At 44.9% G+C, this 23,851-nt stretch overlaps 3 protein-coding genes across 11 annotated transcripts in view; 2 read left to right on the top strand and 1 right to left on the bottom strand.

Moving 5' to 3' along the window:
* SEC16A (SEC16 homolog A, endoplasmic reticulum export factor) overlaps positions 1-6,017 on the top strand; it is a 31,811-nt gene extending 25,794 nt beyond the window's left edge. For 6 of the 8 annotated variants that reach the window (XM_074608886.1, XM_074608885.1, XM_074608884.1 and 3 more), the window contains 6 exons: positions 1,193-1,330; positions 1,838-1,938; positions 2,369-2,437; positions 3,054-3,113; positions 4,029-4,103; positions 4,346-6,017. In XM_074608886.1, the coding sequence (XP_074464987.1) occupies positions 1,193-1,330; positions 1,838-1,938; positions 2,369-2,437; positions 3,054-3,113; positions 4,029-4,103; positions 4,346-4,414 (512 nt within the window). In that variant the 3' untranslated portion in view covers positions 4,415-6,017. The remainder of the gene's footprint in view (positions 1-1,192; positions 1,331-1,837; positions 1,939-2,368; positions 2,438-3,053; positions 3,114-4,028; positions 4,104-4,345) is intronic. The other 2 variants (XM_074608883.1, XM_074608880.1) reach the window with 1 other exon arrangement.
* Positions 6,018-7,456: 1,439 nt separating this feature from the next.
* Positions 7,457-17,218, top strand: INPP5E (inositol polyphosphate-5-phosphatase E). 2 transcript variants are annotated; one of them, XM_074608876.1, is made up of 10 exons: positions 7,457-8,447; positions 10,232-10,355; positions 10,696-10,793; positions 11,491-11,615; positions 11,770-11,889; positions 12,269-12,376; positions 13,288-13,449; positions 14,011-14,126; positions 14,580-14,716; positions 15,782-17,218. In XM_074608876.1, the coding sequence occupies exons 1-10, from the start codon at positions 7,603-7,605 to the stop codon at positions 15,912-15,914; spliced, it is 1,968 nt and encodes a 655-aa protein (XP_074464977.1). In that variant the 5' UTR covers positions 7,457-7,602; the 3' UTR covers positions 15,915-17,218. The 2 variants fall into 2 exon arrangements, 1 of the variants encoding a protein (XP_074464977.1); XR_012590053.1 differs by having other exon boundaries at positions 7,463-8,447; positions 14,580-15,440; positions 15,782-17,191.
* Positions 17,219-17,401: 183 nt separating this feature from the next.
* PMPCA (peptidase, mitochondrial processing subunit alpha) lies at positions 17,402-23,817 on the bottom strand. Its single transcript, XM_074608877.1, has 13 exons — positions 23,671-23,817; positions 23,361-23,563; positions 23,107-23,186; positions 22,688-22,770; positions 22,298-22,392; positions 22,038-22,138; positions 21,383-21,646; positions 21,057-21,149; positions 20,707-20,825; positions 19,773-19,863; positions 19,588-19,650; positions 19,208-19,352; positions 17,402-18,938 (listed from the first exon to the last, which is right to left on the bottom strand). Exons 1-13 carry the CDS (start codon positions 23,721-23,723, stop codon positions 18,769-18,771), a joined length of 1,560 nt encoding a protein of 519 aa, XP_074464978.1. The 5' UTR covers positions 23,724-23,817; the 3' UTR covers positions 17,402-18,768.
* Between the last annotated feature and the right edge of the window lie 34 nt (positions 23,818-23,851).

The following is a 23,851-nucleotide window of genomic DNA, read 5'->3' as shown; positions in this document are numbered from 1 at the left end:
ACACCTCCAGGGATGGTGAATCCACCACCTCCCTGGGCAGCCTATTCCAATGTTTAATAACCCTTTCAGTGAAAAAATGTCTCCTAATATCTAATCTAAACCTCCCCTGACGTAATTTGAACCCGTTTCCCCTCGTCCTATCACTTGTCACCAGGGAGAAGAGGTCAGCCCCCATCTCTCTACAACCTCCTTTCAGGTAGTTGTAGAGGGTGATAAGGTCTCCCCTCAGCCTCCTCTTTTCCAGGCTAAACAACCCCAGCTCCCTCAGTCGTTCCTCATAAGGTTTGTCCTCCAGACCCCTCACCAGCTTTGTAGCCCTTCTCTGGACATGCTCCAACACCTCAATGTCCCTCTTGTAGCGAGGGGCCCAAAACTGAACGCAGTACTCGAGGTGGGGCCTCACCAGTGCCGAGTACAGGGGGATGATCACTTCCCTAGTCCGGCTCACCACACTATTCCTGATACAGGCTAGGATGCTGTTGGCCTTCTTGGCCACCTGGGCACACTGCTGGCTCATATTCAGCTGGCTGTCAACCAACACTCCCAAGTCCTTTTCTGTCAAGCCATTCTGCCCCAATCCTGTAGCGCTGCATGGGGTTGTTGTGTCCCAAGTGCAGGACCCGGCATTTGGCCTTGTTGAACCTCATACCATTGGTCTCAGCCCATCGGTCCAGCCTGTCCAGATCCCTCTGCAGAGCCAACCTACCCTCAAGCAGATCAACACGCCCGCCCAGTTTAGTGTCATCTGCGAACTTACTGAGGGTGCATTCGATCCCTTCATCCAGATCATTGATAAAGATATTAAAGAGAACCGGCCCCAGCACCGAGCCCTGGGGGACACCACTTGTGACCGGACACCAACTGGATTTAACTCCGTTTACCACCACTCTCTGGGCACGGCCATCCAGCCAGTTTTTTACCCAGCGAAGAGTACACCTGTCCAGGCCATGAGCAGCCAGTTTCTCCAGGAGAATGCTCATGGAGCTGTGGCTATTGCTGGCCTTGCTTGTGCTGAACTTCTGCACTGTGATCGCTGTCACAACTGTATCGTGACTTGTGTATTATTGTTTGTATCCCTGGAGCATTATTTTCTGATTCGGAAAGATGGCTTAACCTCTTGACTGTTCAAAATAGACATGGGGATGACTAACACAAGGCTTATTTCTGTTACTTCTGTATTTTTCTGTTTTAGCTGGAAGCAGAGCCCGTTATGTTGATGTCCTGAATCCAGGTGGAACCAAGTCAAGCGGTGCTGCTCCTGCACCATCAGACCTATTTGCCCCTTTGGCACCAATGCCAATTCCTGCTAATGTATTTGTTCCAAACTCAGGTGTGTCACGAGTGGATAAAATTGTAAGGAGGTTGTATGATTATTTATGGTTATATGGTCATCTGCCACTTTTGCCAGTGTGTGTATTATGTAGCCTTTAATGAATGTTTAAGAATGTTCATTCTCATTAACTGCAATTTGGTTTAGAAGTAGAATTAGTCTGGGAACTGCAGTAAAACAAATGGGTTAGTAAAGCTCAGCTCTGCGTGCTGCAAACAAAGGTCTTACCTGCACACTTGCTTACCATCTTCCCCCCCACACCCCGCTGTCGCTGCTTGCTGTGTTGCACCAAGATTATCTGTATGAACTGTATGCACTCCTGCTCTTGCAGACTTCTAACAAGACTTGGGGCATCTAGAGACGTTGACATTGCCCTTTTTAAATTACCTTTTTCCTGGGAGAAGATTGGTATTGTAGAAAAACTGTTCTGCTGATGTCCCTGCTTCTCACTCTGTGAAGTCAAATATCCTGGTATGGTGTGTTGGCTAAATCCCACTTCCTTTGCAGTTCCAGGGGAACCCCAGCCAATGGAAGGGAGCGGTGCAGCAGAGCACGCACCAGCTGCAAATCAGACCAACACAGATCCTGCTGCAGCTGTTGAACCAGAGGTGGGTTAGAAAGAATGTCTTTTTTATATATATATATATTTATATATATATAAAAATTCAAACTTCTTATTAAAAAAAATCCCCATGATTCTGAATAGTAGTTTCATAGCCATGGTACGTACAAATCATGTTGTTGTAGGAATTACATTTGTGTATAACACTTTAGTTAAAGAACTGGAGAAGGGAAATGCAAGTGAAAATGGAAGTGGGAAGCCCATGAGAAGTTGCATTTCCTAATTTGGCAAGGCTGCAGGCCTATGGGTGCAGTATGTGTCAGGAAAGGGACCAAGAACATAGTAAGAGCCATACACTGCATGTTTCACCTGACTTGATTTATTGCAACATCTTGCTTCAGTGGGATCAATATAGCAGAAATGTGAAATAGCATCATAATAGCGAAGATAAACAAAAGTGTATTGTTTCTTCTTAGTATTTAAACCCTACGATCCTTCCTCCTGGATCTGGACTTCCTAACACTGATGGCTCCCAATCAGGCGAGGTAAGACTTGATGCAAAGTAGTTAGCTAATGACTTTTGCAAGATATTTTAACCATTAATTTGTAGTGGGCCATCTAAAACAAGAAGCAACTGATTCAGTTGCTGATGACTAGCCAAGATGGAATCGTATGACTGCCTCCAGAATTGTACAAAAAAGACCTTAAGCCCACACAAGAAGTTCAGGCTCTGTGTCCTACATTCTGTGATGTGATCTCCTTTTTCTATATAAGTAGACTTTTCACAAGCCTTTTTCAGAGTGAAATGTCAGTAGCAGTTTGAGGATCTCTTGTTGCCTCCATGCATGCATATAATTTCACTAATATTAAGTGCAAGACACAACAAGAATAGATTGCTGTGTGCCAGGCAGAGTAACGTTACCTTTGTTCCTACTAAATGTTTTCTATACCTACATAATTTTGTGCTTTAAGAAGTCCTTTTGATTTAAACTAACTTCTGGCTTTACATTTTATTTTGTTTTAACTTGAAGTTGGTTTAACCTTTGGCAGTGAGACTTTTAAAATTAAATAAAACAACTGAAAGCTTGGGGCAGTGACATGCATGACGACTTTTTTTATTTGTGTTTTTTTTTGTATTTGTGTGTTCTTGCTGTTTTGTAGCTTTCGCGCTCTAGTTCAATGAGTTCATTATCACGTGAAGTAAGCCAGCATTTTAATCAGGTACATGTGGCTGGCCATTCTCATTTATGTTAACTTATTTACTTTTCCCTTCCTTTATTTTGCATTTGCTCAAGTACTTACTAATGCTGCTTTTAGTCATTTTCCCCTCTTCTCATTTCACATAAATAACGTTAAAAGTAACTAATGATGTAGTGTTCCTTTTAACACCCGAACAGGGTCTTCAGAGTTTTTTTGTATTTATGAGAATGCATGTAATCCAGGCATGCTTTTTGTTTATGTTCATGTTCCGAAGAGATTCACTTGATAATTTTGATCAGCTCTTTCCTGGGATACCAAAGAAGTCAATTGTGTTTAAAGGAAAAAAAAAAAAAACCGCAAACCCAATAAAAAAAAAAACCTCCGAAAAAGACTCACACAAGCAAAATGTCATTCTTCTACTGCCAGTCTCCAATTGGTAATAATACCGTTGCCTCTTCCATCTGTAAAAGCCCCTGTAGGAATTAAAGGAATGCTTCATCTCTGCTGTAAGTTCAGTACTGGGGGGTCACCATAAAGGGGTGACACGAACTCTTTCTGATATTTCTTAGTAAAGCAAAACTTGACATAGAATGTTTATTTTGGGGCAAGTCCTAAGGTCTACTAACAAAAGCAGAAGGTACTAATTCAGTGAAGTCGCACTGGTGTCTTGTTTTGGTTTTGCATGCTTTGGATTTTTCAGAGCTATTTACAGTTTGTGCATGTGACATTGTTTTGCCAATTCCTACATTAAGCAAGTAATATTAAAGATGTGGATGCAAACTGTACCAGCACTTTTTGCAGTTGTTACAATATGCTGCGCTGTCCATATTGTTGGCATTTTTAATGTGAATATTTGTTCTGTAAGGCTAAGCAAACCCCATTGGAGAGGCAGTGAAGCTCTGCTCTTGTGTAACTTCAGTGTTATCTACTTTCTAGCCTGCAGCTGTACCGCCTTCGGGGGGGCCCTCAGCAGGAACAGTACCGTTCTACAATCCTTCTCAATTTGCACAAGTGAGTAAAGGCCTCCTCTTTACTTTCAACAAAACTATTAAACAAAACCATGATTTTATGTTTTGCTAACTTAATCTGGACTGTTGCATGTAGACTGTTAAATGTGCACATAGACCAGTCTAGCACCTGTTCAACTTAAACAGGTTTGTGTTCAAAACTTAATTGCCGACTCTTTGTATTTTGTCTCCAGTATGACACTTTTACAGAACATTTTCTTTTTTATTCCTCTTCTCCTTTTCCAGTCTCCTGCAGTCACTGGAAGTTCAAGACTGGGAAGAATTGGACAGAGGAAGTATCCGACATTGAAGTAGAGTACGATGGCTTTGTATTTGGAATTCTCACTTGTGTTCCGAGTATACAAAGAACTACTCAATCTTACAGCACATGGTATCAGTACTACCTGCAGTTGAGATGACAGAAATTTAATGATGGGTGATTTTTTTTTCATGGGTCTCCCTACTTGCACCTCATCTACGCAAATCATTACCAAACATGAAATATATGTAACTTTTCCTTTTAAAAATACCTGGCTAGAAATAGCTTTGCTGTGATAAAGAATAGACACAAGGGAGGAAACAGTTGCTGTCTGTTACAAAAACTATTTGTAAATTGCATAGGCAATTTATTCCTTAAGTTTATTTTAAACCTACTAGTGTGACCTTGGAAGGCATAGTTTCAGGGATTCCTTAATTTCTGAAGGATGCTCCCCTCCCAGCGGAGGGAAAGGAAAAGGTTGTCCACATTGTAACATACTGCTCTGTGGCCTTAAGAGGACCATGCGCAATTGTGATGCTCATCAAAGAGGACTTGGTTTGTCAGTGTATGAAGCCAGAGATGTTTGTTCCTCTGGGAAATGCCTTGTGCTGGTGTGGTTTTGGAAGGAGGGAGGGGGCCACAGCTCATCCAAATAAGTTGACCTATATTGAATGAAAACTGTGACTGTAATCTAATACTAATTTGATTTGGATCTTACATAGTATGTATGTAGTTTGTGGTTTAGACTACTTGTAAAGCAAATTGTATAGTCTGAAAGAAGCTCTCTGTATAATAGCCCATGCTGTACTATTTGACGAGTGAGTGTTCTTTTAAGTGCAATACGGTTACTCGCTTTCTCTCGAACTGCTGGCACTGTACATTAAGGTGGTAACAGCTGGACAGTTGTTGAAGTTTTTTCCTGTTGAGTGCCAGAATCAGCATAGTACTCTATTCTTGAATTTCCATTACTAAAACAAACCAAGGTCTTAAATAGCTAACAGCTGAATTTCAAACATACTAAATGTAGACGGATTAGACCTCTACCGATGGACTTTAAAATCTTTAGGCTTAATATAAGAAATCTTGAAAACCATGATATGCAACATTCATATTCACTGAAGAATCTGAATTATCTGCAAAGAGAGAAATAAACTTTAAATATTTATTAAATCATTAGGCCATATTTTATTTAGAACTTGCCACCAAACTATTTTATTTTACTTGAATTTCTGCCCATGAGTAGAAATAACGTGAATGTGAAATTGACAGTTTTGGTCCCCGATTGTTTCTTCTTTTCCTGCATAACGCTACCTTTCCGAGATCTCGATAGCCTTACGTATGTCCTAAAAGGTTTGTATGTAACAGAGGTAAAATGCTGTTTGGGGGATTAGAAACCTTTGCATAATGGTCCATACTCAATTCCAGACGTGGTCAGCAGCAGTCGGCATTGTTTACTTTTCTATAATTGAAACCCCGTCAGACACTTGGCTTTTCCTCCAGTTCGCCAGGCTGCTGCTGATTTTCTCCTTTCAGTAGAGACTGCCAGACAACTTAATTCAAGAAGGCTTCCTTTGAGCTGGGAGCGGCTATCTTTCCTAAGTGTAAGATTTGACACTGTAAATTCTTAAATAAAATATTTTGCGCTCTGGAGCACTTTCACATTTTACTACTTCTTGTGGTTATTGCTTTTAGCAAGCAGGGGGAAGGCACCTCTCCTCGGGGTTTGGAAGTGCTCTGCTTAAAGCAAGGGAGCTGGAGCTACCTGTGCGTAGAGCTTCACTGCCGTGGTCGAAATTGAAGGTGTAGAAGTGTAAAATGCTTCGGTTTAAACTGCTTATTTTAAAGGGCTTTAAGGATTGATTGATTTATTTAATTATCGCCCTCCCACCCCCTGGCGGGGGCCGGCGGCGCGGTCCTCCGGCCCCCAGGGGGCGCTGTCGCCGCTCGCGGGGCGGGCCCAGCCCGGCGTCGCCACCGCCGTTGCTACGGGCGGGGCTGGGGCGGCCTCCACCGCCGCCCGCTCGGCCCGTCCGCCGCCGGGCCCGGGCCGCCGCCCGCCCCGCTCTGAGGGGCCGCGGGGAGAAGGGGGGCTGGGCCGCCCCCGGGTGCAGCCGGCGGGGCCCGGCCCGCTGAAGTACCGCCGAGGCCAGCGCAGCGGAGCCGGCCTCCGCCGGGGCGGCAGCGGGCCCGGAGGTCAGTGGTCTCTCTGAGGCGGCCGGTGCCCGCGGCCGTGGGGAGGGGTCGCGTCCGTCGTGTCGTCCCTTCTCAGGGCTGGGGCCGTGGTGGCGGAGCGGGGCCGTGTGAGGGGCTGGCGGAGCTCTCCCTCCGCTCCGGGCAGCGCAGAGGGCGGGCGGTCTCGCCTCGGGCGCAGAACTAGCGCTTTACGGGATTTGGCGTTTCCAGTACAGAGCTACGGAGTGTGTCTCTGCAGCTGGGAAGTTTGGGTCCCATAACTGCAGAAAAAGGAGGTGCTTTCCCCCCCGAGTTTACCTTACCCCCCCCTAAGGAGTTTACCTTGAACCCTGATGCTGTATCCCTAGAACTGCTCCTCGGATATTTTCTCAGTTCCAGTGGTGGTGGCTGGAGCTTGGCACAAAGCAAGCAAAGGTGTCAGCGAGCTCCCTGCTGTGAGATCACGGTAGAAGCTGAGATCACTGGAAATTTCCTGGCCTCTGGCACCCAGTGCTCTGGGCAGCCCGAAGGCTGGTTGTACTGGTGACTCATGGTACAGCAAGGGGGACAAGCTGTGATTTATGTGCAGTTCTAATTTCCTTTCATGCTAACAGTATACACAAGCTTTTCTTAAAGAAGTCTGTACGCAGCCGTGATGCCCACAGCAGCGAGGAAGTCAGTTCGCTGCTTTGCCTTTGAAAAAAAAAAAAAAGAAAATAACATTGATCTTCTGACAAGGTCATGTTAAGGTTTGAGTTGTTCTAGAGGGAGGTGCTGTGAGGAGCTTGCTTTCTGACTAAGGATCAGAATTCGCAGCTCAATAACTTTTCATTCTTACATGTTTCTCTTGGCGAAATCCAGGTATCCCACCTCTTGAAATTGTGCAGACAATGCATTGGCCTACACATAACCCTGCCCTTCATTCTCAACTGAAGACTGAGCTGTCTCCGATTTCCGTGTCTTTCTGGCTTGGTTAAAGCCCTGTGAGTCTCTGGGCTAAGCAAGGGAAGGAAACTATGCGGTGAGGAACTTTTCATACGGAGCAGTGTCCGTAGCTGGTACCCAGGGGAGAATGAGTACTCCAAATGGATTTCCGCAGCACTCAGGGGCATGTGTTACTCGGAGCACGGAGGGTGGAGCAGTACAGGACCTGCACGCTAAAAAAGCTGGCAAAGCAGCCAAGAAGGAGGCTGGTGGCGATGGGGTGCTTACCTTTGAAGATCCTCCAAGTGTAGGCACCTCTTTAAATGAAACCCTAAAGCTTCTACCAGATGAACTCAAAGCTCATATGAAAATTAAATCGATCACTCCAAGGCCTCCTCGGAAACCCCGGCTGGAGCGTGCTGCATCTTTGGATGAGAAAAGCTGGAGGAGGTGGAGGCGGTTTAGAACGAGTCAGGAAAGTCTGACTGATCCCAACGAGACAAGTTCCTCAAATGGTTCTCTGCAAGAAGCGTCTCTCAGCCCTCCCGTCAGGGGTAGGGCAAGCCCCTGCCAGCAGAACTCCTTGCACAGTTCACCAGACGCCTCAGAAGCTGGTCCCATGGGGAAGAGCAGAGGAGGCACCTCCGACCTGGGGAAACGAGCCTCCGAGATCTCCAGTGCCTTTGGCGGGCTTCTGCGGGGGAAAGCATTTGCAGGCGGCAAACCCCGGCTGTCCCAAATAATGCCGGCTCGACCTCTGCCGCCCATGGAGTTCAATGTGGCCTCTCACACACTGAGGACAGCTAATAGGATTGACTCAGATTGTATGGATTATCGACATTATTCTCAGCACAAGTTTGGGAGGGTAAGCAGCAGCCTGAGCGATAGCAGGCTACATGGCAACGGGATGGTCTGTGATAATTGCTCCACAGACTCCATGAAATCTACGTTCAGCCTGCTCACTCCCATTCGCTCCAAGGATGTTCGAAGCAGGTACGTCCCCCAGCTTCTCCTGGCAAGGTTTGGGGGATGTTAGCAGGGAGCCAGCTGCCCTGCAGAATCCTGCCGGGCAGAGGCAGGGAGCTTCAGACCAATCGGGAGAGCACAGAAGTTGTTCTGTGTTGTTTATCCCGCTGTGGAGACTGGAAACAGTTAGAAGATGAAGAGATTAGTACAAATACCGTATATTTGCTCCTTTCAGCTGGGTATAGTTTGATGTAACTGTAAGTTTGATTTGCTGTCAGCTTGCTTGTAATATTTAAGTAATCTGTTTTGAAAATTAAGAAACAGTAGCTGTGCATGCTAACAGTTGGGAAAAACTAATATTTTTTTTTAAATCTAAAAGTACATTCAGCTCAAACGGAAGTGTATAATGGCAGGAGAAAACCCGAATATTTTAGCTTGAAACTGTCATGCAGTACAATTCTGTAAAGTGCTGAGAGTCCTCTGCAGATGTTGAGCTTCTGGCAGGATCAAATCATGTGCTGTGAACTGCGTCAGTGTCCCACGGGAGCTCCTCTGCCCCAGCTTTTCCAGGAATCTCTTGAGTCTGATTCCAGACAGATCTCAGCACTTTCTCCTAGTGTGGCCCTGGCCTCTTGCTCTGGTCGCTCATTTGTCTCCATTCTTAGCTCAATATAGGTTATTGATTGGAGGGAACTGGGGTGGGTGTATTACTCTGCTTGCTGGTGTATCGAATCCTCTTCTTGTGTTGGCTGCAGAACCACTATTCGTGAAGACCTGGCAGCGCACAGCACAAACGCTGCAGCGGGTATTATTGGTAATGCTGCAGGTCAGGAAACGTGTTAAATGGTAAAGGATATCAAATACTCGGCTAAAGGCGGTATGTTACAGACACACAACAGTCTGCAAGACCTTGAGGGATAAATCTGATCATTGATCCAAAGAGTGGGAGTCAGTGGTACAGGGGAAAATAATTCTGAGATAAAGTGTTACTAACTGGTAAAAAAGCCCCAAAGGTAGATCGTTCCTTGTTTGCCGTGAGGGGTTTTCTTTCACTTGCCTCTGCAAGGCTTGGAGTCAGGTAGGCGGCTGGGCAGAGCAGTGGGTTGCGCAGCGTTCCCTGGCGTCATGCTGTCATCGTTATTTGTAGAGCTTAAGCAAGATTAAAAGTGCTTATTCACCTTGTAGTCCTTTTGCCAATACCCCTTGCTTTTGTAAGCAGCATGTTCTTTGGAGAGGCAGGTGCTGTGGGGCAGATCTGTCCTTTTCAAAGGTGATGTTCTTTTAGACCTCAGACTCAAGAAATTATTTACTTGAAAGCTAATTTGATGAGCTGAATTGAAGGAAGAATGTGAGTTTGAATCCTTGATTAGGAGCAATTTGGTGCCAGAACACTGGGAATGGTGGAGTTCTTTTCATGTTTTAAGTACGCTGACCTGCTTCAAGACACTCAAGTATCAAACCAATCTCTTCAATTTGTGTCTGCGGTAAGTTCTAGGGGGATGGAAAACTTTGGATGGCTTCAGTCTTCTCATCACGGAACCTGTGCAGCATCAGGCTCACCATCATACTCGTGTCCTGGCTTGGAAAAGGACAGTTTATGACAATAGTTTTGTTTTCTTGCATGTGATCCATGAACTCTCTATAAGGGTTGGAACTTTATAAGGAACTTCAGGCAAGCAGAACACTATATAAATACTAAATGCCATTTTCTTGAGCTGAAGATACGTTCTTGATTAACTCAAGATTCAAACGTTACAAATCATTATTCCAACATTTCCTTAGATGCTCTTTTATGCGTCTTCTCTTCACAGAAGCTATTTGGAAGGCAGCCTTCTGGCAACTGGTGCCTTACTGGGAGCAGAAGAACTTAGCAGATATTTCCCTGATCGAAATATTGGCATTTTTGTGGCCACCTGGAACATGCAGGGTCAGAAGGTATGTGCACGTAAGTCTCCACAGGTCTTTTGGCAGTGGTAAAGTTACCCTGACTTTACTGCAAAGACTGGTGCAATGGTTTTTTTCTGTTTGTGACTATGTTCCTTGTCAACCTGAGTTTATTGTCTTTATAAAATTATAAGGCCTTCTCATGCACGTTCACCTTAGCGAGAATTCTTAGTATTATCACTTAACCTATTGTTTGAAGTGTGAATTGTTGATATATGCTGTGGAACTTGTAGCTTAGCCTGGACTTTTCTGACTTTTCTAGTAAATCTTCACGTAACTAATACTGCTCGTTTGGGGTTTTTTTTGTGTGTTTTTTTTTTTTAAATAATAGGAACTTCCTGTGAATCTGGATGATTTCTTATTACCAACAGATCCTGACTACGCCCAGGACATGTATGTCATTGGGGTTCAAGAAGGCTGTCCAGACAGGTAGCAAAAACAATGTAATGAACCATCCTCTTTTATTGTTAACTAATTACTTTGGTTTTAATTAGTCTCCAGATAGTCTCCATCATATTAATATTTTCAATAAACCCATTTAATAAGACTCTGAACTCCAGTGCATGAGAACCAGGGGAAATGAGTTTTAGAGATAAATGTCACAAAAATCTGTAGATACAGAGCTTGGTCCTGTTGTCAGGGCAGCTAATAGCCAAACTCCTGTGTGATTTCTGTGGGCATCCTACTGTGGATCTGAGCTGGCTGTGAGCTGGCCCAGGGGCTGGCCGTTAGCGTTAGCAAGAACGTGCTCATTAGTAGCACATTGCTGCAAATTTCTAGTCCGTCTGAGATTGACCAACCCTAGAAGAGCAGGTTGAAGCCTCATGTCAGACTCTGCTTTTTTAGGGTGTCTTCCCAGTGGGACTCCCTTTTCCCCAGGTTTGCAAGCTGCTCGGTACAGCAGCTGTAATACTCTCACCGACACACAGAGCCCCTGCGTGGCATGTGTGGAGTTACACGTCAAACTGACCAGCCTTCCCTGCAGCATGGCTGTGGCAGTGGAGGTTTTGCTTACGCTTACTCGACCTTGGCAAAGGGATTGCTCTGTTTTCGCGGTGCTGATTTCCTTTCCTGGTTATTGTCTCTTGTACTGTCCTTCTGATCCAGCTGTTGTTCTTTCCTGCAGAAGAGAGTGGGAGATCCGCCTGCAAGAGACACTAGGCCCCCACTACGTCATGCTCTACTCAGCTGCGCATGGGGTGCTGTACATGTCGGTCTTCATTCGCAGGGACCTCATCTGGTTCTGCTCAGGTGTGTGGTCCAGTAAGAGCTGGAGAGTGGGGAAGGGAAAGGACTGCTGCCATCGGGCGTCCTGTCCTTCCTCCAAGGCCATCCCTTGCCTAACTTTCCTGCTCACTACCTCTAGAGGCTTTTCGGTAACAGCAGCTTCCTTTTCTCTTTCCAGAGGTGGAGTATGCCACGGTGACGACTCGAATCGTATCTCAGATCAAAACCAAGGGAGCTCTGGGAATCTGCTTCACGTTTTTTGGGACCTCCTTTCTCTTCATCACCTCACACTTCACATGTGAGACATTTACGGTCTTGTTAGGAGCGTCCTGATTGAGGGAGGAGGGGGGTTGCTTTATAAAAGTAAAAAAATCTGCAGGGGGGTAGAGGAGCAGGGCAGACTGAAGTTAAAGCTCAGGATTGCTGAGCTGAGAATAGTAAGGGAGGAGGATTTTTTTTGTAGCAAACTTACCAAAGAACAGTGTTTAGAAAAACAAAAATTAACTCTGCACGTTTGTATCCCTTTTTCCACACTTTCTGTCATTATTTTTCAGTCTGTATGCTCCCTGGGTCAGTGTGTTACATTTTACATGTCCAATGCCCTTTGGAAGCTGCCGTTGTAACCAAAAATGGTAATTGAATTGAAACGATGCGTTGGTGGGATTTCTGTCTTTCAGCTGGGGACAGCAAGGTGAATGAGAGGAAACTGGACTACAATAAAACCATTCAAGCCCTTACACTTCCCAAGAACGTTCCGGACACAAACCCATATCGATCTAGTTCTAGTAAGTGTGAAACCATGGTTGTTTGGGAGCCCACATGAACAGAGTTTGTGCATTGTCAGTCTACACTCAGGAAGAGAGAATGAGAGTGCTAATTTGAGATAGTATAAACAGAGACCACGAGTCTTTTTGTCTGAGGATGGTTACTGTTCACGTAATTTCTTTTTTTAGGTGGGGCGTAATTTTGGGGGGAATTTGAGAGAAAAAGTTGAAATGGAGGGGGAGAGAGGAAATTTGAAGAGAATTTTCATGTGATGTATTTTTTCTCAGAACAGCAATAAGGTAATTTTGGTGTAATTTTTATCAGTATTATGGATGTGTTTCATTTTCCAAGTGTTTTCTAGAACAACTAGAAATTATTTTGAAACTTAAGGGGAGGAACATATTTCAATTTGCATGTCAATTTGCAGGTCAGCGTATTGTTTGCCAAATTCCATTATTGTTTCTTAATACTGTGCTGTTAACATGAAGTGTAGGTATATAATAGCTAAGTCCTTTTTCTAGAAAGATGAATTTACTCTTAATCTGCTGTGTAGCGTTAAGTTTTTGCGTTCGTAATATTTTTAGGTTCTATAGATAGTTTGGTCTCTTTCAGCTTTTTTTATGTTTTTTTAAAATTTCGCTTCAGTTTTCTACTGTTTTTTTTATTACCACGTTCTGTGATGGTCACGGGCAGAAAGCATACTCAAGTATTATATCTCCTGGTAGTAAAAAGAAAGAACTTATGCCTGCTGCTTGAACATATCTAGCCGTGCATCATACAGCTGTAGCGTGTAGCTACATCATATACTTTGATTTTCCTCAAAAGTCAAAAGGAGATTTAGAGAAGAAAGGTTTGGGATTTTTTTTTTTTTGCTTTCCGAATTTTTCCGGATGTTTACCTTTATACTGACACTTCTGGCTTGAATTTGCAGATGATGTCACAACTCGGTTTGATGAAGTTTTCTGGTTTGGTGACTTCAATTTCCGACTAAATAAGGATCGTGAGACCGTGGATTCCATCTTGAACCAGAACCCAGAAACAGACGTGTCCAAGCTACTGGCATATGACCAACTTACTAGTGAAATGAGTAGGGGTGAGGGACAGCTGTTTTTCTTCTGAGTCTCCAGGAACAGAAATAATTACAGCCAAATCTCTATTTCCTAGAGAACTTTCCTGCTTTCTCTTATTAAGTTCCATAAAAAAGGAAGGCAGCAGTTGTCAAATACAGGGACAATCTGTACAAGGGACTTTTTGCGATAGCATTTTGCTGTATATAGTGTAATCTCCCAAGCCATTTTCTGCTCTGTTTCATCTGACACCTCTACAAACTGGACATCATTCCATCACAGTGTCTGGGGCATTTAGGTTTGAATAGCCAGCATTTGCGAAGCAGCATGAGCTTTCAGTGGAAGGGGAAGTGCATGCACGAAGTGTTTGTTGTTTAAATAGCCACTGGCTATTTTTTATCCTCAGTGTAAGAACTTGAGCTTGCTCCCTTTCTGGAGACCAAGCCCAGGTTTTTCTAGTCCCGTACGTACATGGCTGTTGTTTCTCGCCAGCATCAGTTAAGCAGTGTTGAGTAAATGCAAAAAGTGTGCCAGGTTCTTAGGAAGGAGGAATTTGTTATTCATGCTGTTCTCCCCTTCCCTTACAGGGTCTATTTTCAAAGGATTCCAAGAGGCTGACATTAATTTCCGTCCTTCCTACAAGTTTGACATAGGAAAGGACAGCTATGACACCACTTCCAAACAAAGGACTCCTTCCTACACGGTAAGGGTGATTTCAGAGCAGCGTGCTCGGAAGGGCTGCTCAGCCTCACGTCCACCTCCAAAGGGGATTCTCGCCTGCGAGAAAAAGCTGCCTTCCACAGTTGGGCTGCATGAGATACAGTCCTGCTGAGGTTTGTTGCTTAAGGGCAACAGGGCATGTGGAACTGGTTTGAATCTGTGAGCAGAGGGAGAGTTTGGCATGGGCTGCTAATTTCATTTTCCCTGCCTTACATCCTGTTCCAGTGCATTCTCCCCTGTGCTCAGAGCTGGGCACAGAACCGCTGTTGGGATCAGACACACTTTCTTCATGAATGTGTCCCTGCCCAAGACACTTAATTTCACTGAGCGGAGTGTGATAAATGAATAGATTTGTCTCTTGTGAACCAGTGTGTTTTTGCAGGGGGTGTGTGTAAAGGGAGCTACCATCAGTCTCCCCTTTCTCTCTGCCTCCCAGGATCGAGTTGTATACCGCAGTCGGTACAGAGACGACATCCATGCTGTCAAGTACTCATCTTGTCCTGTGATCAAAACTTCAGACCATCGGCCTGTATTTGCCTTGTTTCGTGTGAAAGTGAGACCTGGCAGAGACAAGTTAGTACCTCCTCAACCATTCTGTATGATTGCACATGGCTCCGGTGATCCTGAGGATATGCTCCTGTTCAGAGTTTGTCCTCTCAGGAGAGTTCCTGAAATAGAGTTTATCCCATGTAGCACTCCACAGCTTCTTTGTTTTTTACCCAATATACACGCTCAGTGGTCAGAGCAATAAGAGTGCTTAAGCCTTGCACTGACAACTGAAATCCCGGCTGCCGGGTCCCTTAATCCTCCTGAGGGAGATAAACGGAGTGCATTGCCGTTGACTATAAATCTGTGTTTTATCTGAGATACAGCTCTCTTCTTCCTGTCAGCATGGACAACTTCCCTCTTCTGTTCTTCTTTCCCTCTTCGGGATCAGTGCTGTTTTCTCTCCTCGGTGGCTGCATTTCAACGTAGCTGTATGTCAGTGAAATATTTTGAGATCTTCCAAGTTTCTTAATGCCCCGCTGTGGACTGCCATGCTAGTAGAACTCCATAGAAAATTTGGTTAAGTCACTGAAATTTAGTTAGTTTCTTTCCTGGGAGTAGCACACTTGGGGATTTCAAGACCCAGGTAGCAAGAAAATGGCCATTTTTCAAAGCACTTGATCAGCAGTGCAATTAGAATTGGGATTTTATTTTGTTTATGGGTATTAAATACCCATTAAACAGAAGTATTGCGGAGTCTGTGAAGCTGGGCTGCCAGGGTTTCCTTCTGGCCTCTCTGGAGCAGACCAAGGTAAGAACTGTTGTGCATGAACAATACCAGCGAATACACAGAGCTAACAGTAAGCTAGTTTAGCTTTTGAAATGAGTATTTTTTGGTTTAGGGTCATAAAGAATGTCCTCTATGTATGCACCTTATGAATACAGGCATGCTCATGCTTAAATTGAAAGTACATTTGCCTTTTACAACCAATATTTTCTTAATTTAAAGGTATTGTGAAAAACCTTACCGAATGCCTTAAGAAAGTAAAAATTAGGTTTCTGGCCTTTGTTGTATGAACTAGTTGGGAAATGTTGGGTAAACAAGAAGAATGTATTTGTGCCCTGATCTAATTGCTTGTGTTTATATTGTAGCATTCCACTTGCTGCAGGGCAGTTTGACAGAGAACTCTATTTAATCGGAATAAAGAGGCGGATTACAAGGGAACTTCAGAAACGGCAAGAGCAAAAGGACCAAAAATCCAGCAGCATATGTAGCGTTTCCTGAGCTGAGGACTCTGCAATGCTTGTGTTAGAGGTGCCCGGAAAGAGGATTTCAGGCCATGGCAAACTCTGCAGGGAATTGTCTGCCTAAGCACCTCTGGCAGTTGCTGTGGCTTGTGAAGAATGTCTTAAACCTCATCCTCCATTTGCATGAGCTAATCCATGTAGCTCAAGTGCTTTTGCGCAAGAAAATGGAGTCACTTATTTAGGACATCCATCCCAACAGATGTAATTGATTTATTTTTAACCGTACTATCTTTGGAAGCAACCGGGTACAGTCTCTTGGTTCTAAGATGAGTCCACGCAGGGAGCACAGCTTCTGGAATTGGCGTGACCAGGGGCAGGGGACCTAAGAAAAGCCTGCAGAAAGGTGAACATTTGTGTTTGTCTGTTTGATTTGATCTGGTTTACATACATACGATGTGGGGTTGTGTTTTTTTCTCCTTATCTATCTGTAGCCAAGCGTATGGTATCTGTAAAACTTGTAACAGGGACCACTTAGGGGACTTGGGCAGTTTTGTGTAAGGATGGTGCTCCTGCATTGGGCTTTTTTGGTCCTCTACAGCAAGATCTGTGTGAATGTACTACTGTACATTTGAAGTGTAGAAACATTGCCTTTCAGCAATTATTCTCTAGGCCTTCTGTTACTAAGGGGGTAAATATCAGTCTCTCACACCATATATTTGGCTGTTGAGACTGCTTGAACCAATCCCTTTCTTAACTCACTTGCCCTCCCCAGGGGTGATAAAACACTACCTGCCTTCAGCAGCAGGACACTCGAGTTGAAAATAATGGCCTAAGTACAGCTGCTGTGTAATGCTTCACCAAAGTGATTATGATGTCAAGGGAGGGTACTAGGGAAGCACGCAGAGAAACTGCAGCAAGTCGGATGAGCGCAGTTCCATTACCTCTGATTACAGTTAATTCCTTTTGTTTTTATGTTTCCAATTCAGTGAACTGTGAATAACTTACTGTTTTTGAAGTAGTGTTGTCTTAAGGCTAAACATACTACATGGACCAGTCAGTATGGCACTGGTAAAACGTTACGTACAGCTAATACTTCATGGGCACAGATCGGCTGGATCATTAATCACCTTAGTACATAAAACAGCGTGCAAACAACTTGAAGGAAGTGCTGCTAACTATGCAACCTGTCCAAGACAGAGCTTCTGTTCTGCGGTACAAACATTTATGGCACTGACCTGTCTGTAGCCATCAGGTATTTGAATTTCCTTTCTTTTTAAAGGAATAAAAATAAATTAATGCAATACCTTAAATGAGATGCAGCTCTTACTGCAGGGTTGTCAGAACTAGTGTTCTTTGTGTGATGCATGCTAACCATTCGGGTCACCTGAGCCATTTGTTTTCAGCTGGAAAAGTGGGACAGATTCCTTTGGGATTGTTTGCATTTAACAAACAAAGCACATTTCACCTGCCAGTTCAAGAAACCCAGCCCATTAGCCGATGAATTTCAGAACTCTTACTACTTGCTCCAGTCATTTAGAGATCTCTTTATTTTCTTACAAACATACACAACAACTGAATAGGACTTTCATACTGTGGGTTCCCCAAGAAGCAATGCAACATGTTTTCTTCTAGTTGCACGAGAAAGGAGTGGGGGTAAAGCAGGTAATAGCTGCCTCACAGTGTTGTGCTCCCAGTTTGATTGCTCCTTACAATGCACATCGAGCCAGTGAAGTGCTGCAACGCAGCTGTCTACATTTTTAAGCCCGTATGTTAGGGGATTAGGTAAATCGGATGTTTAATTTCCTCTCTATTGGGTCTTCTTCAGTATATCAAATGCGTGGCACTTAGCTTCGTGTCACTTTAAAGATCGTGAGCTTTCTGAAAGTCATTTTGTTGATCTGGACTCCTAGCTGAGCTCCATCTCTGTTCTGAGACTGACCATTGTGTCTTTTTGCAAAGCCTTAAGTTCATCTGTGTGACAATTTGAAGGAAGGAGGGTGCAGCAGCAACTCCTTTAATAACTTCCTATTTGGGTACCAACTCTGGAGTAAAAGAACTTTTGTTCTTTAGCATAGCTCACTTCCAAGTGAAAAAACTAAAGAATGGGATTGCTTTAATTCTACAATAAGTAAGTGTGCATGTAGCATTATGCACAGTATCTCTGTAGACGAACTCCACAGAAACTTATTTATGCCATAGGTCTACTTTCCTCTGAGCTCTAGCAAAATGATGAAGTTACTTCCAGATGTGACTTCTAGTAGTACTAGAGATGGTAAACTACACTGGTGAAATGGATCCATGATGCTTGTAACAAAACCTGGACTGCAGGAAACTTGTTGCCTAACTTCACATGGATAATAACTGGTTATTTTCCTCATTCAGTTTGACTAAGTCTTTGTTCACCTTGGTAACAGCTATAAATATTCTTTGAATTCAGATACATAAGCCCAGCTCTTTAACATGCCACCACATCCCACCAGAAGGGCACACACAGGGCCTTCAGCGTGACAGCCCCACCTCTGCTGGCGATGTGACTAAGTGGTAACACAGCAGTGACTTACTTCTCAGATACATGCTTTCAGTTGTAGTGATGAATATTTTGGCTTGCTATGTTCTCCCTGATGCCAACAGAAGGCTGTATACACCCATCTTCTCTTGTAACCTACTCAGAGGGTCAAAGCAGTCATCCGGCGTCAGGGTGGGCATTTAAGCCCAACATAACGAGCTCTTCACAGTCCAGTGTTGTGAAGCAGCTTTGTTCGGCTGTAGCATAGCTCCATGTTTGCACAGTATGCCTGGAAAGATTGGGGGAGAGGGCTTGCAGCAATATTATAATCTCAAAATCATATTAAAAAAGAAGCAAGTCTGTCAGAGGTGCGGGATGCACTGCTTTATCGAAAGAGACGGTACATCCGAGGGAGTCGCCCATCCTTGCTGGAAAGCGCTGTCTGGATGTGTTCGTAAGTGGGCAAATCTGTTAAGTCACCCAGGGCAGCCACAGCTGGTTTTTTATGAAGCATCTTAGTGACCACTCTCTTGATATCAGCAGATTTCACTTGGCCTGCAGGAAAAAAGAAAGCCAGAATTGTGACAACCATCACTAACTCTAGACTTTCTCTACCATGCTTCTGTTTTTTCCTTCCTTGTGACAAAAATAAGCATTGTGGTAGCTTGCAAGCAATTGAGATTGGTTTGAAATACAGATCTGTAGTATTTATGCCCCCATGCTAAGGCAATTTATCTGTGCTATAAGAATATGTTGTAAGTTGCTCCCCCCACCCAATTGTACCTACAATTCAGTCAAGGCAAGGAAAAGCATTGTGTACTCACTGATCAGGGCACAGAGCTCATGAGGTAGCTTCCTTGTGTTTGTGGCCAACACTTGCCTTCCCACATCTTCAAAGATAACTGGCCGAGACTCAAGGTTCATCATGAGCATGGACTTCAGCTGCGTCTTCGCTCGCTCAAGTTCTACCTGTAAATGAGCAGCAAATACAAGGAGATGTTTAAAAAAGCCTGGCCACTGCTCTCTAATACAAGATACCATGTAAGAGTTCTGGGAAAACCTCCCTCTTTGTGAACGTGGTGCTAAAATTACTGTATTTTTTTACAGAAATACTTGTCTACAGAAATTCATTCTAGCACGGTCAGTGCAATGCAGTATTTCAGCTCAAAGGCCATCTGCATAGTCTGTACGTTAGGGTGCTGACCTCTCCTACTGCTCCTGCCATTAGAATGAATTCCCTTGTGATGATTTCCACCATCTCTCGAACCTAGGAAAAAACAGATAATTGAAAGAAGATTAGAACAATGCTTATTTTATTAACATTACTGTCTGGTAATGAGATGTGATTACTTTTTAAGGACAGCTGTCTTTGAATACCAGCCTATATACCTGTTTTGGATCTGCACTGGCATGTATACACAGGAGACCTGTATCCTCATAACTGTGGTGGTAAGAGGTTGCATTATACATCCAGTGGTGCCTGTGGGTATACAAACAGTATTTAAAAACTTAAAAAACAGAATTTAAATGTAAAAATGAAACATGAAAAATTTAAATGTAAAAATGAAACATGAAAAATGAACATGAAAGTTCCCTCCTGGTGCACTTTCAGGATTCTCAGCAGTGCCAATGAGAACTGTCAGTTCCTGCCTCTGACGTAACTTCTGCATGTGCCATCGTAACTTCTGCATCTGCCTTACAGGAGGATGGGGCCAGGCTCTTCTCAGTGGTGCCCGGGGACAGGACAAGAGGCAATGGGCACAAACTTGAGCATAGGAAGTTCCACCTAAACATGAGGAGGAACTTCTTTACTCTGAGGGTGGCAGAGCACTGGAACAGGCTGCCCAGAGAGGTGGTGGAGTCTCCAACTCTGGAGACATTCAAAACCCACCTGGACATGTTCCTGTGTAACCTGCTCTAGGTGACCCTGCTCTGGCAGGGGGGTTGGACTAGATGATCTCCAGAGGGCCCTTCCAACCCTATGATTCTATGATTCTATGATCTACTTCCTTCTCTCCACTTGCTTCCCCAAGACCAAACCCAGAACAACACAGAGCAGCATTACTGGTGCCTACTGCCAATTCTTCTGTTACCGTCCCCTGATTAAAGGACGGAGTGGTCTGGTGGAGGAAGACGGGGTTCCTGGTCACTTCTGACCTTTACTTTCACCCTCTCAAAATGCCCACTGACAAATCAATCACGCGTGTTTCAAGCAGAATAAGCCAATGTAAAACCTGGGGGTGTTGGCTTTCAGAAGATGAAGCCATCCATGAGAACCTGCTAGAGAAGACTGCTCTGCCCTTAAACAGAAAGGCAAACACACCTGTTGAGCACATTGAGATACAGTCGGGTGAACATGCCCTTGCCAGGCCCTCCAGCTGAAAAAGAGCCACCGCCTCCCATCATCATGTTTAACACCGCAAAGGGAATGAAATCTTCCTCCTGAATTGCAGCAAGAAATTCACTCAGTTAACAGCAGAGCTCTCAAGGGTCCGTGATGAGTAAAGAGGGAGAAAAAGAGCCAGAAAGAAACATGGCACAAGAAGAGCGTAAAGGTCAGTGCCTTTATCAAACTGTCAGTGAAAAAGCTGCTTGTCTGTATGTGCAGCAAGAGGGCCAATGTTTCTTCAAGAACAGGGCACGCAAAACAAATGATTTGAGGTTGATACTTACTAAAAATGAGCAGCTTTCTAACCCAATCATGATGTGTGTAAGCTCTGGGATGGGAGTAGGGCCCAAACTCACATCTGACATATCTTTTTCAACCTGTGGGAAGGGCAGATAAATTATTAGAGCAGATTTTCACCTCTCTTGTATCCAGCTTCATGCATTCCCAGTAATTAACCTGTCATGCAGATAATGGCTGTCATGGCCAGTTTTGTCTCTCATTCATGAACAGTATGTAATGTTAGAAAAGCAAAGCCTATGGAGAAATCAGCTGAAGTACAAATCTGCACCTCCAACCGACAGGCACGATGCCACCTCCCCCTTCCTTTTACCTTCACAATGCCTCCTGTGTACTGAGCCACAGATCTGTCCACGTCCTTGGTCTGCCCGCTGCCCCACACCGGCTCCACTCCAAGCAGGTGTTTCCTCGCACACTCCACTAACTGCTCGTGCTCGATTCCCACCCCGGCAAGCACCATCCTGTCTGGCGTATAGTAGTTGCGCAGGTACGAATGCAGGACTTCTCGATCAATTTTGTCAGTATTTTCCACTGGGCAGAACCTGTTCAGTCCAACTGTATTGTCTCTGTAGGCTGCCTAAAAGGAAACAGATACATTAAAGTAACATGTTACTTCATCTAAACCTTCTCCTTTTTTAGAATTATGCCTACCTGTTTGAGATATGCAACAGAGGAAAGGCTGAGCATTATTTCACTAATGTCAGTGTTACTCAACAACATGCTGTCATCCAGGTCAACAAAGATAAGTTATAGATAGTTTTAATTTAGGTTAAAATCTTTCACGTGTGTAGAATGTAGGATTTCAAAGTGGAGGGACAGCAAAATTCTCCCTCTCGCCATTGAAATCTAATTGAATAACAGAAAAATCTGTTTTCAGAATAGTCTAAAATAAACCCTTAGTTGAGGGAGAGAATGCAGCATGTCACATACAGGGGACTGCACGCAAGGTAGACTTTTCAGTGTTTTACCGCATGGATCATTTCTGTGAGGAGAGGCTCTGGATCAGGTCTCATATTCAAGTCTTCAAGCTCAAAGCGTATAGCTGTTCGAGTCATCTCAATTTCTTCATCTGTAACAAGAGAGAAAGCAAGAGATAACAACCACCATGCAAAATACCCAACTGCTACATAACTTCTTGACAAGCGCGATCTAACAAAGAATTCTGAAATCTAATAGCAAGTCATGCATTGTGGGTCTTTTTTTGAGACAGAGACTTATGTTCCCAGACCTGATAACCTGGGCTGTAGCGCTACATCAGCCAGCAAGTTGACCACTGTGTCCAGGCCTTTGGCATCAGCAGAAACAGCGTACATTATGGTGTCCCTGCAACACAAGCAGACGGTTCGGCACTGAGAAGTCACATCTATGATCATTCAATAAGTGTGCATCAGGAAATCACAAATAAAAGTGCTCGACCGTTATTAAATGCTTTCAAAAGGAAACAGAACTGACTTTTATAAGCCTTTCAGGTTCACTTTTGTATCTTCTTAGCAGTCGGCAGAAATGGATTTCTGGTGCTTAGAAGCAAAAAGTGGCTTTTACTGTCACACACCAGAAAAAGCAACTCAAACCACTGTCAGTGTTACACCACTCAGGTAACAGAGAAAGAGCATCATACCTGGATGCCTGGCAGTCACAAATGCCTCCATGCTTTTCTAAGGTGAGGAGAATTTCATCTTTGCTGCCAAACTGAGCTGTGGACTAAGAATGAAGACACCAATGTCACGAACTGGTAAAATGATAACGTTATAATCCTTCAGTGTGACCCAGAACGAGCATCATCTTCTACATTCTTTAAGTCAAAAGCTGGCTAAATACTCACTGATCTTGGAAGTAAAAGCACAACAGACTTTCAAATATAATTATGGTCATAACAACCAGGAATACCATCACCATCTACTTAAACAGATCAAACCCATGGTGCCGCTGCGAGGAGCAGGCCACTCTCTCTCGCTTCCCCTGGTCGCTCACTGCTGTGCAAATTTAAGGTGTTTTTCACAAATTCTGGGACCCCGTCAGGACAAGAATGGTACTCACGGAGAAAGCCAGCTTTTCCAAGAAGTGAGAGATCCCACTGAGGTATTTCGCTTCGTGTCTTGATCCCGAATTTATAAGAACTAAAGTTAAGAAGAGAAAAAGCGTGACTTTTACCCCCACACCTGTCCTTACGCACAGCCCAGGCTCCCGGGGGAGATGAAGTGTCACTGCCGCGGCCACGGCCAGGCCCAGTGCGGCTGTCCCCAGCTCAGCCCAGTGCCCGCGCCCGGTGTCCCCCCGGTGCCGGTACTCACGGCCCACGGTGCAGAACTGCCCAAACTTCTTCTGGGAGGCGACTCGCAGCCCGTTCTCCAGCACCGTCACCCGCGTCTCGAACCGCTCCCGGCCCTCGGCCGCCGCGAACACCGCCTTGGGCACGCCGGGCAGCGGGCAGGTCAGCGACACGCTGGGGTAGGCGCCGCCGCCGCTGTAGCTCCGGCCGGCCGCCAGCCCGCACCTGCGGGATAGAGGAAGTTCCGTGAGGGAGGCCGGGCCCGGCGGCACCTCCCTGCGGCCGATACCGGGCGCTGCATCCCCCCGGTTTCCCCGCGGCCCTCTCCTCACCGCCGGACCGGGCCCCAAGCGCCCCGCCGCAGCCACGCCATGGCGGCCGCCATCTTGCCGTCACCCGGCAGCCTCGCTGCCGCCGGCTGCGGGGGAGGCAGCACTGCGCAGGCGCGCTGACCCCGGGGATGTGCTCAGCCCCGCCCCTTTTCCCGCCCACCCACCCCCCGGGGAGGTGGGA

Source organism: Larus michahellis, chromosome 15 (genome assembly GCF_964199755.1).
Source record: "Larus michahellis chromosome 15, bLarMic1.1, whole genome shotgun sequence".
In the NCBI taxonomy this organism is placed as follows: Eukaryota; Metazoa; Chordata; class Aves; order Charadriiformes; family Laridae; genus Larus; species Larus michahellis.
This window is presented reverse-complemented; position numbering and strand designations above follow the sequence as displayed.

Coding starts and splice junctions, on each gene's coding strand:
- PMPCA (XM_074608877.1), bottom strand. CDS start 23,723: ATGGCGGCCGCCATGGCGTGGCTGCGGCGGGGCGCTTGGGGCCCGGTC. Junction 22,393..22,687: donor TGTGACTGCCAGGCATCCAG/GTATGATGCTCT, acceptor CTTGTGTTGCAG/GGACACCATAATGTACGCTG. Junction 19,651..19,772: donor CCAGTGCAGATCCAAAACAG/GTATATAGGCTG, acceptor GTTTTTTCCTAG/GTTCGAGAGATGGTGGAAAT.
- INPP5E (XM_074608876.1), top strand. CDS start 7,603: ATGAGTACTCCAAATGGATTTCCGCAGCACTCAGGGGCATGTGTTACT. Junction 10,356..10,695: donor GGAACATGCAGGGTCAGAAG/GTATGTGCACGT, acceptor TTTAAATAATAG/GAACTTCCTGTGAATCTGGA. Junction 11,616..11,769: donor CCTCATCTGGTTCTGCTCAG/GTGTGTGGTCCA, acceptor TTCTCTTTCCAG/AGGTGGAGTATGCCACGGTG.